Genomic DNA, 16,316 nt, shown 5'->3' on the forward strand with positions numbered 1-16,316 from the left:
CATCAGACATGTCCTGTGTCTCATAGGAGTGGCCCGACTTTAGCATCCCTGCCAGGCCCAGTCATTGACTGGGAGCATGGCGTTGGCACAAATATGTCATGGACTTCCAAGGACTGCACCCAGGGTCTTGGTCAGTTACGCTTCCTGTAGCTGGAAGTCTGCCAAGTGCAATCTCAGAGCCACCACTGTGTCCGACATCAGGCCCAACTCATCTCTGCCAGTTGCTGGCTGTGGACTCTAAGCAAGTTACTTAGCTTCTCACTCAGTTTCTTCATTGGTAAAACAGAGACAAGAGTTCCACTTATCTCCAAGAGTGGGCTCAGGGCTCAAATGAGATAGCACAAAGGAAGCAACCAGAATTGAGCCTGGTACAGAAATGTTTAGCACCTCAGTAGAATTCTGCTGGCCTTGGGGCAGCAACATGTATGTTTCTGTGGATATGGATCTCCATGGAGCATGGAGTCTCCAGTATGCTTTAACCATGTGACCTGGGGCTCATGGCTTAACATCTCTAGGCCTCAATGTCCTCATCTGCAAAATGGACGGAGTAATACTGTGTATTAGTTCAGGTCCTCCAAGAAGGAAACACCAAGAGAAGATAAGCTGTACAAGAGGTTTGTTGGGGAAATGCCTGTAGAGGAGATAAGGAGGAATCCAGAGGGGAGCCATAGAGACCACAGATCTTGCTGCAGGTGTGATCCCTGTGGAGCAGAGAAGGAAGGAAGTGTGGTAGAAACAATCTTAGGCTACAGTGTAGCTCCAAGGAAGCTGCACTGTTTCATCCAAGGTGATGTAGAATCCTTGAGCACAGTCACCCATCAGAGGAGTCCTGCATTTCCCAGAAATGGGACTGCCTAGTGTCCCTGCCAGGGTCAGTTATTGGCTAAGAATAGCTTGTGGGAAGCGTGGCTTCAACAAGAACATCATGAATGCAGAGCCCAGTAGCTTGTTCGTCAATTTTACCCCCTGCAATTGGAGAATGCAAGCTGAGAGGTAGATTTTCAAGGGGTCTGGTACACAGTATATGCTCAATAAATACCTGCCATTATGGTTATAAAAAACCACCATCACTGTCCTGGCATGACCATCACTGTCATGGCAAATAGTATTTACTAATATTCTGTCCAGTTGGGAGACACTCCCCCCACCTCCACTGCCTCTGATAGCAGAAAGCAATACTTCCCTTTAGTCCATGGCCAAAGAACAGATTCATGTGGGCTGTCTTTCAGATTTCCTTTGAATGAAGGTCTAGTTAACAAAGAACACACATGTCAGGGACAAGTTTGGTTTCTAAGAGTAATTTGATTTTATTTCTTCATATGGCCCTAGAGAGGAAATGAGCTTGATGGGTGCTGTCCAGCACTCCATTAGCAGTCAGCCATGTGCAGATCGGTTTTCTTAAATAATTCTCTCTACCACCCCCTCCCCACCCACCCAATCCTTCTAGAAGAAGTGGAATTGCCGTGGTCACCAGTGAAGCAGCTGACCTGCTGGGTGCAGTTATGGGAGAAGAAATGGGAGACCACTAAGTAGTTTCTGATCTAATAAAGATTTTTTAAAAGCAGAACTTCCCATTATTTTTGCTTAGCTCTTTGGTAACTTTTAATTCCTCATTTTTGTCTCTTCTTAAAAATTATCCTTGGCCGGGTGCGGTGGCTCACGCCTGTAATCCCAGCCCTTTGGGAGGCTGAGGTGGGCGGATCACGAGGTCAGGAGATCGAGACCATCCTGGCTAACACGGTGAAACCCCGTCTCTACTAAAAATACAAAAAATTAGCCGGGCGTGGTGGCAGGCGCCTGTAGTCCCAGCAGTACTCGGGAGGCTGAGGCAGGAGAATGGCGTGAACCCGGGAGATGGAGCTTGCAGTGAGCCGAGATCACGCCACTGCACTCCAGCCTGGGTGACAGAGTGAGACTCCATCTCAAAAAAAAAAAAATCCTCAAAACCACTTCTGTAGATGAGAATGAGATGTTCGCCCTCTTTACAGGTCAAGAAACAGAGGCACAGTAAAATTATGCTCACGTTTAAAGCTGCTCGTTGGTGACAACCTGAATCAGAATCCAAATGTCTTAACCCTTAGGAGTGTTTAGCCCATTGTGTTTACTCACCCAGGAAATATTTTGTTTGGTTTGGTTTGTGTTTTTTTCTCTCTCTCTCTTTTTTTTAAGAGACAAGGTCTCACTCTACCACCCAGGCTATAGTGCAGTGGTGTGATCATAGCTCACTGCAGCCTCAAACTCTGGGGCTCAAGAGATCCTTCCATCTCAGCCTTCTGAGTACCTGGGACTGCAGGCATACAGCACTGTGCCCAGATAATTTTTGTTATTTTTTATAGAGACAGGCTCTCACTATGTTGCCCAGGCTGGTCTGGAACTCCTGGGCTCAAGTGATCTTCCCACTTTGGCCTCCTAAAGTGCAGAGATTACAGGCACAAGCCATCATACCCAGCCTCACCCAGAATATATTGATTGAATACCTACTATGTGCTAGACATTGGGCCTTACTGGAAAAGAGCCCTGTAGGCAGAAGAAACAGTTTGCTCAAAGGCCCTTGGGTGGAAAGGAGAAGTAAGGAGTGGGGTGAGGAAGATGACGTAAGGTTAGGCTGGGATGGAGCAGAAACCCAACACGCAAGGTCTTAAGGCCACGTGAAGGATTTTGAACTCTCCCCTGAGTTCAAAAGGAATCCAGTACATAGTTTTGAAAGTGGAGTGACAATAATTAGATTTGCATCTTCCCCTTTCTGTGCATACAATACCCAGCATCTCTGTAGGAATTGGGGGCAGCCAAAGGTGGGATAGATGGTAAAATGCCAGGCACCACCAGCATGACCATCAATTCAATTTATGGGGAGAAAGTGAGCATGCTAAGAACGCAGACTCTAGATGTAACATCCAGATTCAATCCCAGCTGTGTGAGCTAGGGCACACTTCAGCCTCTCTGGATCTCATTTTCTGTGTCTGTAAACTGAGTGGTTATAGTTCTACCGCCTAGGGGCATGTGGGGATTAAATATGCCTAAGGTGTTCAGTCAAGTGCCAGGTACCAAGCAGATGCTCTAATGCACATTGGTCATATCAGTGTTGATCCCTTTCTGATTTATTCATCAATTCATCCTGATAAAGAAGGGGCCTTTGGGGTCAAGAGGCTGTTCTTATTCATTAAACGTCATCCATAATAGCATTTGTGTCTCCTCCCAGCTGGCTGAAACCGGACATGGGAAAGAAGGCCAAACACAAGACTCAAATTAAAAAGAAAACCTTGAATCCTGAATTCAATGAGGTAAGGCTGCCCCATTCTTTATCATGCTCAGGGATACTTGCTGTGTGTTAGAGAGGCACAGATTCCTACTAGAAGGTTGTAAGTCACATTAAAAAAAAAAAAAAAAACACTTTCTGTGATAGATCAGATTGAATTATCTAAAGAAGCAGGAATGAGTTCCTTGTCACTGGAAGAAATCAAGCCTAAGACAAAAGCCCACAGATTAGGAATGTCATAGGAAGGAAGCAGTGTTTGTGAAGAGATTGAACTAACTCGTCTCCAACGTCTTCACCAATTCAAGTAGTCTCTAATACTGAAATTCGGGGGAGTAAACCAGTACAGTGATGCTCTTTACCATCCACCCCGTTGACAATGCCCTGTCCTTCACTCCTCGTGTCTGTCCAGTGCATCAAGTCCTATTGAAACCACTGCTTGGACACCCATTGAATGTGCTCCTTCCTCTCCCTTCTCACTGCTGCTGTCTTGCCTCAGACCCTGACATTTCAGGCCTGGACGATTGCAGTAGACTCCTGACTCATTTCTGTGTGCTTGGCACCTCCGCCACATAAGTTTGAGCTTTGTAAAACACAAATCTGAATTTGTCACCCCCTTGCTTCAATAACTCAACAATGGCTCTAGAATTTCTTAGCATGACAATCAAGCCCTTTCAAACTCACCTCCATCCCTGCCTTATCTATACACCCCCTCCTCAAGTGACACTCACCTCCATGCAGGTCTCTTCACACCTGCTGCTCCCTTTTCCTGGACTGTCCTCTCCCTCTCTTCCTCTCTGAAAAACTCCTACTCATCCTTCAGGACTCAGCATAAGAATTACCTCCTGTAGATGTGCTTCCTCTATGTTTCCAGACACTGTGCATCCCTCTAGTTTCCAAATCCAGTTGAAATCTGGATTTAACTTTTCTGTGGACAAGCCTGTCAGACAGTAGGGATCCAGAAATATCTGTGAAATTAATGAAGGGTTGAATGGAGGAAAGAGTGGAAGAGTAAATGAGTTCTAATCTAAACCACATGTATGGTTCTGATCTAGACCTAAATAAAGACAAAGAAGTGCCATGACAAGTGTCTCAAAGTGCCATGAGACACCAGCTCTGAGCCCAGAGTCACATCCCTGAGCCTCGCTCCATGCCCAGAGCAGGAATGAGTCCATGTTCATGCTCCATGCCTGCCTGGAGCAGCCCTGGGAGCTGTTCTACCCACTGAATCTCCTTTCTCTGCCCTGCTCCTGAGATCTGATGTTGGGGCAGAGCTGGCTAATATTGATTTTAATCACATATGAAAGTCCCCCTCCTACCCCAGCCTTGTTGGCACCTACTTCGTTTCTTATGAAGCAAATATATTATCAATTTCTGAAATGTATATACATATACAAAGTAAGTATATGTGTAACCAGCTTTCTTATTGTACACAAATGGTATCACAGTATAGACACTATTCTCCATCTTAAAATGTTACAAACTCAAACGTTCACTTCTCAGAATCTATTCTAAGTAAGTCATCATGGACACACATAATGATTTAGCTACAAGGGTTACTTTTTTAAAAAACCTATGCGATGACATAGCTACAAGGGTGATTTTTTTTTTTGAGACAGGATCTCGCTCTGTCACCCAGGTTGGAGTGCAGTGGTGCGATCTCAGCTCACTGCAACCTCCACCTTCTGGGCTCAAACAATTCTCCTGCCTCAGACTCCCAAGTAGCTGGGATTACAAGTGTGCACCACACAGCTGGCTAATTTTTTGAATTTTTAGTAAAGACTGGATTTCACTATGTTTGCCAGGCTGGTCTCGAACTCCTGGCCTCAAGAGATCTACCCAGCCTTGGCCTCTCAAAGTGCTGGGATTATACGCATGAGCCACCACACCCAGCTGCTACAAGGGTGACTTTTATGATATTTTTGATGATAGTGAAAAATTGGAAATAACTTAAATACCCAACTGTTAGGGCTTAGGTTATGGCCACATGGCCACACAGCCACACAGCCATAAGTTTGAGCTTTGTAAAACACAGCCACACAGCCACAGAGCCACATAGTCACAGAACCACAGAGCCACACAGCCACACAGCCACACAGCCACATAGCTACATAGCCATTAAATGGAGCCATTTGAAACAATGATGTAGAAAAATATTTGAAAAATATTTGAGAATATGCTAAGTTGGTTTTTGCCCAAAGTTGTAAATGAAAAAGGAAGTGACAATACTGTATGTTCAGCATTACTTAATTAACAAAAAATTTATACATCACTGTGAACACATGTGGGCGAATGTTGACAGTGGTTATTCTTGGGTAGTTGGGTTACAGGGAATTGGTGGGGGGAGGTTCTTCTTTGTTTTAGCAATGAACATAAATGAATTTTGTAATTAGGCAGAAAAGCTATTTTTTTTTTTTTGAGATGGAGTCTTGTTTGTCGCCCAGGCTGAAGTGCAGTGGCGCTATCTCTGCTCACTGCAAGCTCCGCCTCCCAGGTTCACGCCATTCTCCTGCCTCAGCCTCCCGAGTAGCTGGGACTACAGGCACCCGCCACCATGCCCAGCTAATTTTTTGTATTTTTGGTAGAGACGGGGTTTCACTACGTTAGCCAGGGTGGTCTCAATCTGACCTCGTAATCCGCCCGTCTTGGCCTTCCAAAGTGCTGGGATTACAGGCGTGAGCCACCGCACCCGGCCGGCAGAAAAGATATTTTTAAAAAATCAGATTGTCTGGGAACTGATATACTCAGTCCACTTCAACTTTATTTATTTATTTATTTATTTATTTATTTATTTATTTATTTTTGAGACAGAGTCTTGCTCCGTGGCCCAGGCTGGAGTGCAGTGGCATGATCTCAGCTCACTGCAAGCTCCACCTCCCTGGTTCAAGTGATTCTCCTGCCTCAGCTTCCCAAATAGCTGCAATTACAGGTGTCCACCATCATGCCTGGCTAATTTTCATATTTTGGGTAGAGATGGGGTTTCACCATGTTGGTCAGGCTGATCTCGAACTCCTGACCTCAAATGATCTGCCACCTCGGCCTCCCAAAGTGCTGGGATTATAGGTGTGAGCCACTGTGCCTGGCCACTTCAACTACTTTTAATCCCTAAGCAATAAAAAAGGGGATGCCCCTTCAGAAGCTACGAGAGGGGAAGGACTGAGTTCATGGCCATTTACTTACAAGGAAACTTGAGCTCCATTAGAAAAACTTCACCAGCCTTCCCAATGTCAAGCAGAGAATTCACTGAAAAGAGGATGACAGTGCTTTGTTACATAGAGTGTTTGTTGGAAGGGAATCACTGGACCTGGGCAGAGGATCAGAGCAGGAAGACCTCCTTGCTCCCAGAATGCCAGCTCAAGCTCCTCTCCTTGGCCCATGACCTCCAGGACCCCGCCTCTTACCGCCCAATGCTGTGGGTTCAGAGGGCTCGTACTCACATGTCTTCCTCTGTTGTATCCAGGAGTTTTTCTATGACATCAAACACAGTGACCTGGCAAAGAAGTCACTGGACATCTCGGTCTGGGACTATGACATCGGCAAGTCCAATGATTACATCGGTGAGTGTTCCTAACTCCAGAGAAAACACTCTCTTCTGTCCTCCCAAGAACAGGAGGGCCTTATCCAGGGCTACAGAGAGTTGAGGTCACTGCTTTTCTTTTGGCAACCACATTGTTCAAATGCTAATTTGAGACCCATGGTCCTGACTTTGGTCCAAGTTGGGGATGTCTTTACATGAAAGGGCTTACAAAACTTGATTATTTGTCGAACAGATCACATCCAGTGGGGTAATTAAACCACAGGAGAGATGTGCGTTCTCTGCAGAAAGGAGGGTGCAAAAGAATTCTTAATTTATTTGCATGTCCAGGATAAAATTTTTAATTTTTTAGTTCCTCTCTGAATCATGAAGAAGAAAATCAATTAAAGATGAAGCAGGGGGTGGGGACTCCAGGCAAGGGACAGCGCCTCAGCTAAGGGGTAAAGACAGGATTGAGCAGGATGATGAAACTCTTTGGAAATAGACAATGAGTTCCCAGATGCAGTGGGAGATAAGTTTCAGTGAGTAGAAGGGTGATTTGTAAAATGTCTTTAAAAATAGACAGTGAAATTATGACTTGGTGGGACAGTAGGGAGCCATTGCAGGTTCCTGAGGCAGAGAAGGCCAGTAGTAACAACAACAACAACAACAATGTTATAACAACAACTCTCTGTAGAGTATGGATCCCAAGTTGCTGGGGGTCACTGCTTGGTGCAGTTTTTCCCCCAACTACACATTTGGGTCTAGAATGACCTCTATTCTGACCACCTGCTCCTATCTTCCCATTTATCCTCCAGGAGGCTGCCAGCTGGGGATCTCTGCTAAGGGAGAGCGCTTAAAACACTGGTACGAGTGTCTGAAAAATAAAGACAAGAAGATAGAGCGCTGGCACCAGCTACAGAATGAGAACCACGTGTCAAGTGATTAGGCTAGTGCCCAGGTCCCCAACTCCATGTCCCGGGTCCCCCCCAGCCTGCCCCAGCTGCCCACCGCACCCTGATCTCTCTTCTCTATGCCTACCTCCCCCCATACCCTGCTGATCTCCCTGAGCCTGCCTTTGAGCCCCCATCATGTTGGGCACTGCTGCCAAAGACTCCCTCCTCCCTGATGCTGGGCTGTGGGCTCTGAATATAGCCCCTCTCTGGTCCCTGGGATGGAGCAATGGGGATGGGGTTGGGGAGATGTTTACAAAGAGGTTGATCATTTAATAACCTCTCAGTTTGGGTAAATTACAAAGGTTCTTCGTCATTTAGGACTGTTTGTAGACCCTTCTAGCCTTGAACACACACACACACGCACACACACACACACACACCCCCTCCCTTTCATTCCCTGTGTCGTGTCTCTGTGTACTCTCAGTTGTCAGCAGACCCGGACAATGCTGTGAGGACAAGCATTGGGGCAGAAATAGAGGCTCCAGGCTCCCACTGCCCCCTGAGATGCACACCTTGATTGCCAGGAAAACAGACTGCTGTGTTCAGGAACACACCCTCCCTGCTCCAAGTGCACCAAGATGCAAATGCACAGAATTCACCAAGGGGCTTGGACGCTCTCCTCTTTCTGAATGTCACCTGTGTGCTTCCAAGCAAAACAAAAACAAACGACAACAAAAATTCCTTCCTCTGTCACCTTTTCTCCTCCTCCCTCTTCTCTCCCTTTCGTCATAGTAGATTCTCTCTTTCTCAGCCTCTCCCTTCTCCTTTCTCTCCCTGCCTTTCTCCCCTTTGCCTTTCTCTCTCTCTAAAGCAGTAACACCGCAAAAACAATAGCAAAAAAGTGTATGTTAACCCAGCCTCACCTCCTTCCTCTCACCAGCCTGACCAGGAAACTGAGAAACTGGCCCAAATCTGAGATTTCACTTGGGCCCACACTTCTTAAGTGACCCACTTCTCCTGTTGGCAGAGCCAGACATTCCCAGGGCTCGGGCCAGTGGCTGGCACTGCCCTGGGTGCGTGGCAGCATCCCTTGAGCTGTGTAGATGCCCCATAGAGGGGCTCTCCATGGGCTCCCTGGGTGGCCACAGGAGGCATTTAGAAGACCAGGGCTATGGGTCTGAGGGAGCCTCATCCAAAGCCTCCAGCCTTTCTCCTTTCTCTGCTCTTAGGTAAATGAGGCTACCCTCCTCCCCAGTGCCCTTTGACTCTGTTTCATTGACTCTCTTGCGTCCTGTCTTTCACTCAGAACGCCCCCGCCCCCAGTCTCTGTCTCTCTGTCTGTCTGTCTGTCTCCCGCACTCTCTTTACTAAGCTTCCTGGGAGAATCAAATAACATCATGGTTATGGAACAATGGAGAGTGTGGGCAAACATTACACACTTGAGGTTGAGGTCAGGCATCTTCAGTGCCCTGAGAGAAAGGTTTGATTTTCCCAATTTCAATGAGGTCTTCCCTCATGAAAAGCACCCCCAGTCATCCCAAACCCCTGACATTCTCTACAGAAGCATCAGACAGACACTGAAACTCTCACTTTCCCCCAACTCAACATCTCTTAACTTTTCAACGCCCTCCACCCTCAGCTCCCTGCACAATTCATGGGAGGACTCATTTCTTGCCTTGAATAACCATTTTCTAAACATCGAGCTCTTCACCTTCCCCAAAGTGGCCAACAGCTTCCTGGCCACCACCTTTCCTTTTGACCCTATCCTTCCCCATTAGTCCCTGGTGGCACCTACTCTCAGCCCACCTCCCTTCCCGTTTCCCCTTAGGAGACAGCATGCTGGCTGTGTCGCCCAAGCCTGATGCTGGTGTAGGCGCTGGAATCAGCATGCAGCTAGCTCATAGTGCCCCTAGTCTGGGGGCGCGCTCTTCCTAACAAATGTAACCACCTCCCTGCCTAGAATACACACATGTCCTCCGGTGCATGCACAACCACCCAGCATCTTTCTTTGTGATGATGTAGCCAGAAATAAAGTAGGAACATCCAGGAAAACAAGTGGTCTGCATTTTTCCTTTCTGGTTTCTGCAAAGTCTTCCTCCCCAGCAGGACATAAGCTATTCTGATAGTTACTGTTTAATGTTCCAGCCACTGGGGACAGATGTGTTCTCTGCCCACGAGGAGTTTGCTTTCTGGTGGATTTTATCTTGGGCAGGTGGGCCTAAGGTAACTTGGCTGACTCCAAACCCTTTTAGAAGAATACTTGTTGCTGGTGCCCAATGAACAAGAAGTCAACATCCTCATCCTCCTCCTGCTGCTACAAGACCTGGAAAAAGTCCCAGGTGGTTGCAGAATCAGAAATTGCCAAAGCTAAAAGAGAACATAAAATTCAGCCACAACCTAATTCAATCAACTCGCTTTTTAGACAGATGAAGAAACCAAGGTCCAGAGAAGAAAATGCCATGTCCAATGTTTCACAAAGGCAATGCCAGGAAAGGAGTTCGGTTGTTGGACTCCTAGAGTCCAGTGTCCTTAACACACTGATTGATGAGCATGGACCATCAAATGCCTCCCTTGCATTCTAGCACCTTCCTACCTACAATGAGTCTCTCACTGGAGACTCTCAATAGTCCTGAAGGTGAACTGAATCAGTAAATAACTTTCCAGAAAAAAATCTTTTTTTTATTTTTTGACTGAGTCTCCCTCTGTCGCCCAGCCTGGAGTGCAGTGGTGCAATCTTGGCTCACTGCAACCTCCACCTCCTGGATTCAAGCAATTCTCCCGCCTCAGCCTCCTGAGTAGCTGGGATTACAGGTGCCTGCCGCCACACCTGGATAATTTTTGTATTTTTAGTACAGACAGGGTTTCGCCATGTTGGCCAGGCTGGTCTCAAACTCCTGACCTCAGGTGATCCACCTGCCTTGGCTACCCAAAGTTCTGGGATTACAGGTGTGAGCCACCACACCCGGCCTCTCGAATTCTTAATCACACTATAATCCATCCCCAAAGTGCTTAAGCAATTTATCAGTAATGTTGGTTACTTCAAGAAGGAGCTGTCAATTCGATCCCACAGATATTTCTCTTTTCCGTGAGACCATTTCCTTGTTGCGCCCTCAAAAGCAGAAGCTGGCATGTTAGTCTCACTTGGGAGATTTCTTTTCAAACTACGCATGCTCCCCATACCTCCCCACAGATTCTGCTAAACCCCGAGGACAAGGTGTATAGTTGAAACTATTTCCTGGCTGGGAACAGCAGCTCATGCCTGTAATCCCAGCACTTTGGGAGGCCGAGGTGGGTGGATCACCTGAGGTCAAGAGTTCAAGACCAGTCTGGCCAACATGGTGAAACCCCATCTCTACTAAAAATACAAAAATTAGCCGGGTGTGGTGGCAGGCACCTATAGTCCCAGGTACTCGGAGGCTGAGACAGGAGAATCACTTGAACCCGGCAGGTGGAGGTTGCAGTGAGCTGAGATCATACCACTGCACTCCAGCCTGGGCGACAGAGTGAGATGCCGCCTCGAAAAAGAAAAAAAAAAGAAAGAAAGTATTTCCTGGTTGATGCCTTGTGATTTCCACCTTCATCATGACTTTGAAAACCACTACCCAAAAAGTTGATCCGTTTTTCCTGGTGGCAATTTAGCTAGCTGCCACTAGGTGGAGAGAGGTGCTAATTAGGTCCATACAAGCCTGGCAGGAACAGCTGGAGACACTTGCCATTCTCCCTGTGCTCCTGGCAGACATCACTAATCAATACGGCATCTTTCCTACAGAACCTACAAGCAGCCTGAGTCCCTCTCAACCCAGTGTTCCAGGGAGCCACCACCAGTTGGTCATGGCTGGCGGTTAAAAAGAAGCCTAATTTCCGTGCTTAAATTGGTTGATCTTCATTTATATGCATACATGCCTAATAGACTGAGATGAATACATAGGAGGAAAGTTTTCATAAATATTAGTACACCTGATCTAGCTAATTGTGCTGCTCCCACCCCCGACCCCTGGCTGACCCCACTGAAGTAAAACACTCTGTAAGTGGCTATATGGTGTGTTGGAAAGCATCTGCCCTGAAAAGAACACCAGCCAAAATTTTAATTAAGTCCAGCATTCAAATTTTGACTGACACTTTCTAGCTATGGGAACTTGGCCAAGTCATTTAGCCTCACTGAGTATCAGTTTCCTCAACTGGTGTCATAAATATTTCAAAGAGTTGCTGAGAGATGTTAATGGTACAGTCCACCGAGAGTCACTGGCACATAGTAGGGACTTGACAAGTGCCATCTCCACTTGCCAGCCCCTAAACTTGGGCTCCCTCATGCAGCTTGCATACGGGGAAAATGCTCTTGAACTGGCATTGGTTGAACACAGGACGTTGGAGCTGAAAGTGGGTGAGGTTCAGGTGAGGCAGAAATCAGATCTCCAAGGTCCCTGCACAGATGGGGACAGACTTTCCTCCTGGCGCCCACAGAAATTCAGCCAACAGCTAGAGATGTTTGTTCCAAGTAGGAGTCAGAAGCAAGACCAAGTTGCTGAGGTCTGGTCTGCCATCAGGGATGACAAAGGGGAGGCCAGGAAAAGGGGCAGGTCACAGGGCTGGTGGTTCCTGGTGAAAGCAGTGCAGGCCCAATCGCGGCTGGGCTTACGGCCAAGTGGATTAAACACTGACCCCTGCTCAGCTCAATCAGATCTGCCAGGGACATTGGCTTGATGAGGTTAAGCAAGCCATTCAAGGTGATGGACACTCCAATTACCCTGTGATCGTGACACATCATATACTTGTGTCCAAAATATTGCATGCACCCCATAAATAGGTACAACTATTATGTATTCATAATAATTAAAAATAATTTTTGACCGGGCACGGTGGCTCATGCCTGTAATCCCAGCACTTTGGGAGGCCAGGCGGGTGAATCACCTGAGGTCAGGAGTTCAAGACCAGCCTGGCCAATATGGTGAAATCCTGTCTCTACTAAAAATACAAAAAATTAGCCAGGCGTGGTAGCGGGTACCTATAATCCTTGCTACTCAGGAGGCTGAGGCAGGAGAATCGCTTGAACCTGGGAGGCAGAGGTTGCGGTGAGCTGAGATCGAGCCATGGCACACCAGCCTAGGCAACAAGAGCAAAACTCCATCTCAAAAAATAAATAAATAAAAATAATAATATTTTTTTAAAAAGAGCACCGTGAAAGCAAAAGCATGCATATAAGAGGTATCTTTTGGCTGGGTGCAGTGGCTCATGCCGGTAATCCCAGCACTTTGGGAGGCCGAGGTGGGTGGATCACAAGGCCAGGAGTTCGAGACCAGCCTGGCCAACATGGTAAAACCCTGTTTCTACTAAAAATACAAAAAATTAGCTGGGCGTGGTGGTGGGCACCTGTAATCCCAGCTACTTGGGAGGCTGAGGGAGGAGAATTGCTTGATCCCAGGAGGCGGAGGTTGCAGTGAGCCGAGACTGTGCCACTGCACTCCAGTCTGGGCAAAAGAGCGAGACTCTGTCAAAAAAAAAAAAAAAAAAAAAAAGAGGTATCTTTTGCTTGGTTCTTGTCCATGTCTGCTGTGTGACCTTGAATAAGTCACTTTCCCTTTTTGTTCTCTGACTACACAGGTAGACATTAGAGCATCATGATTCTCTATGTTAATTGTTACACCCCACAAATGTGCCTTTGTTTCCTAATCATTAGTCGAAGACTGAGACCTTTATGCCGAGGACGGGCCCACTGACTGGAGTCCCACCCTATCTTTCTCTCAAAGCACAAGAATGAATGGTCTATAGTTTCCTGTTTCTGTTTTTTTAAAGGAAACAATAATTTAAAGCCACCTCCAAAGGCATGAGGGCATAATCCTAGACATAAGTGGATTTGTTCCAACTTATTTTCTCAGTCTTCTATGGGATCATGTCACTCTTAGCTAATTCTATGCAATGCTTGCCTTTATTGCATCTTTCCAAAAAATTCGATGTTGGTTTCCTAAGGACAGCTCTCTCTTCCACTCATCTGTGTGTGTGTGTGTGTGTGTGTGTGTGTATATATATTAATCAAAAATATATATATATATTTTAATCAGAAATATTTGACAACTGCAATTGCCATGAGGACATTATGGAGCAAACAAAATTTTATTTATTTATTTAGAGACAGGGTCTCACTATGGGAGCAAACAAAGTCTTATTTATTTATTTACTTAGAGACAGCATCTAGTTATGTTGCCTAAGCTGGTCTCAAACTCCTGAGCTCAAGTGAGCCTCCTGCCTCCACCTCCTAAAGTGCTGGGATTACAGGCCTGAGTCACTGCTCCCGGCCAGAATCTTTTTTTTTTTTTTTTTCAGTTAGTTTAGAAAGTTTATTTTGCCAAGGTTGAGGACGCACACCCATAACAGAGCCTCAGGAGGCCCTGATGACATGTGCCCAAGGCAGTCAGATCACAGTTTGGTTTTGTACATTTTAGGGAGACATAAGACATCAATCAACATATGTAAGATGAACACTGGTTTGGTCTGGAAAGGCAGGGCAACTCAAAGCGGGGAGTGGGATTCCAAGGTATATAAGACACAAATGGTTGCCTTCTTTTACGTTTCTTTTGAGTTTCTGATTAGCCTCTCTGAAGGGGGCAATCCAAAATGCATTTATGTCAGTGAGCAGAGGGGTGACTTTGAATAGAACAGGAGGCAGGTTTGCCCTGAGCAGTTCCCAGCTTGATTTTTCCCTTTAGCTGAGTGATTTTGGGGCCCCAAGATATTTTCCTCTCACGTTTCCTCCCTTTTGTTTTAAAAAATATTTCAGAGAAAGCATTTTAGAAGAAAATGAGTCTCTACTCTCAGGTTTCATCTGAGGATGAAACTTGGCTAAGATGGTTTATTGCTACAGGGGTAGGTCCCAAGTTATTAGGAAAGCTCATTTTTAGAAGGTTGTAAAGTCTCATGTCCTATGAAGAGAAAATAGGAAGAGGAAGGGAAAACAGCAACAACACACAAAAGAACAATCCTGGAAAATCAAGATACAGGCCAGAGTACTCCGAAGTTCACACATCAGCAAATAGGTATGAAAGTAGCTTATGTCTGTAAATATGTCGTTATTTTTTTCTGAGGTTTAAGTTGTCTAGCTCCAGTTTGCAGGGCTTTATAAAAGCACAACTTAGTTTCCAGTGAGTCCAAATTAGGGAAAATGGGGAAAAAAGAAGGAAAAAATTTAAAACATTATTTTGGAGACTTATAGCCAAGAAAAATTAGAATTTAGTCCAAACTATAGAAAATAATAAAAAATTGAAAAACATTAGGCAAAACTAGAATGTAACAACAGGTGCACTATAGTTTTTGAAACATAATGTTTTTCCAGTTTCCCATTTTTACTAAAGGTGAATCATGGTGTGACTGGTTTGCTTTATCATACTCGGCCTAACTTTTGCATAGAGTGCAGCAAGAATCTTCAACTGATAAATGAAGTGAGTATTGTAAAGACAGCACCCCACCCCCAAGGTGACATTTAGTCTTAGGTCAAAGTCAACATCTTATACAGTAGGAATGGAGTGTGTCAATTCATGAATAATCTGGTTAAGAGGTTAAGGGGTTATAAGAAAGATAGTTGGCATTTACAAAATATTTCATCCAACAAAAAACAGGAAATACATTCTTCTCAAACTCACACAGAACATTCACCAAGATAGATCATGTTCTGGGTTAGAAAACACACTGTAACAAATTTCAACAGAGATATGTCATACAAAGCATGCTCTTTACTATAATAGAATTAAAAAAGAAACCCATGAAAGAAAGATAGCTGGAAAATTCCACAATATATGGAGATTAAAGAACACACCTCTGAATAACACCTGGGGCAAGGAACAAGTCTCAAGAGAGATTTTTAAATATTTTGGGCCAGGCGCAGTGGCTTACGCCTATAATCCCAGCACTTTGGGAGGCTGAGGTGGGAGGATCGCCTGAGCCCGGGAGGTCAAGGCTGCAGTGAGCTAAGATTGTGCCACTGCACCCCAGCCTGGGCAACAGCGTGAAACCCCATCTCAACAAAATAAATAAACATTTTTTGAATTAAATTAAAATGAAAAAGCAGCCTATCCAAAAGTGTGGGAAGTGGTGAAAGTAGTGTTTAGAGGGAAATTTATAGCGTTGAATGCGTATATTAGGAGAAGAAAGATCTAACTCAGAGAGGGATGAACAGGTGAGGCACGGGGGGTTTTAAGGTAGTTGAACTGTTGCAGGGCAGGGGAGCCCCAAAATTGGGACATTGTACGGGAAGGTTCTTGGCTTTGTCCAGGAAAGAATTCAAGGGTGAGCTAGAGGAGGAAGAAAAAGGTTTACTGAGGCAGCAAGGTTATAGCTCTGTGACTCAGAGTAGGGCCACCCCATAGGCAGTGCTTGGAGAGCAGCAGCTCAGGGCAGTTCTAGGGTCACTTTCATACCCACTTTTAAATACATTCAAAGTAAAGGCAGGTTATTCAGAAATTTCTAGAAGAAGGGTGGTAACTTCTGGGTCATTGCCAGGGAATGAGGAAACTGTTCATGGTGCTGGTGCTCATGCCAGCCAGTCTTCAATCTGGCCCTGAGTCAAGCCCCACCTCTGAAGCTGAGCCCCACCTCCTATCTCAGAACTATCCTGCATGATGCTATAATGGTGGATACATGACCTGTTATGTTTGGCAAAACCCAC

General features: G+C 45.7%; 1 protein-coding gene across 20 annotated transcripts in view; it reads left to right on the forward strand.

The window, feature by feature from the left end:
- Positions 1 to 9,715, forward strand: part of RPH3A (rabphilin 3A) — a 335,220-nt gene extending 325,505 nt beyond the window's left edge. For all 20 annotated transcript variants that reach the window (XM_065524837.2, XM_074007938.1, XM_065524841.2 and 17 more), the window contains 3 exons: positions 3,200 to 3,281; positions 6,714 to 6,810; positions 7,586 to 9,715. In XM_065524837.2, coding sequence (XP_065380909.1) covers positions 3,200 to 3,281; positions 6,714 to 6,810; positions 7,586 to 7,716 — 310 coding nt within the window. In that variant the 3' untranslated portion in view covers positions 7,717 to 9,715. The remainder of the gene's footprint in view (positions 1 to 3,199; positions 3,282 to 6,713; positions 6,811 to 7,585) is intronic.
- The last annotated feature ends 6,601 nt before the right edge of the window (positions 9,716 to 16,316 follow it).

The sequence above is a fragment of the Macaca fascicularis genome, chromosome 11, assembly GCF_037993035.2.
Source record: "Macaca fascicularis isolate 582-1 chromosome 11, T2T-MFA8v1.1".
In the NCBI taxonomy this organism is placed as follows: domain Eukaryota; kingdom Metazoa; phylum Chordata; class Mammalia; order Primates; family Cercopithecidae; genus Macaca; species Macaca fascicularis.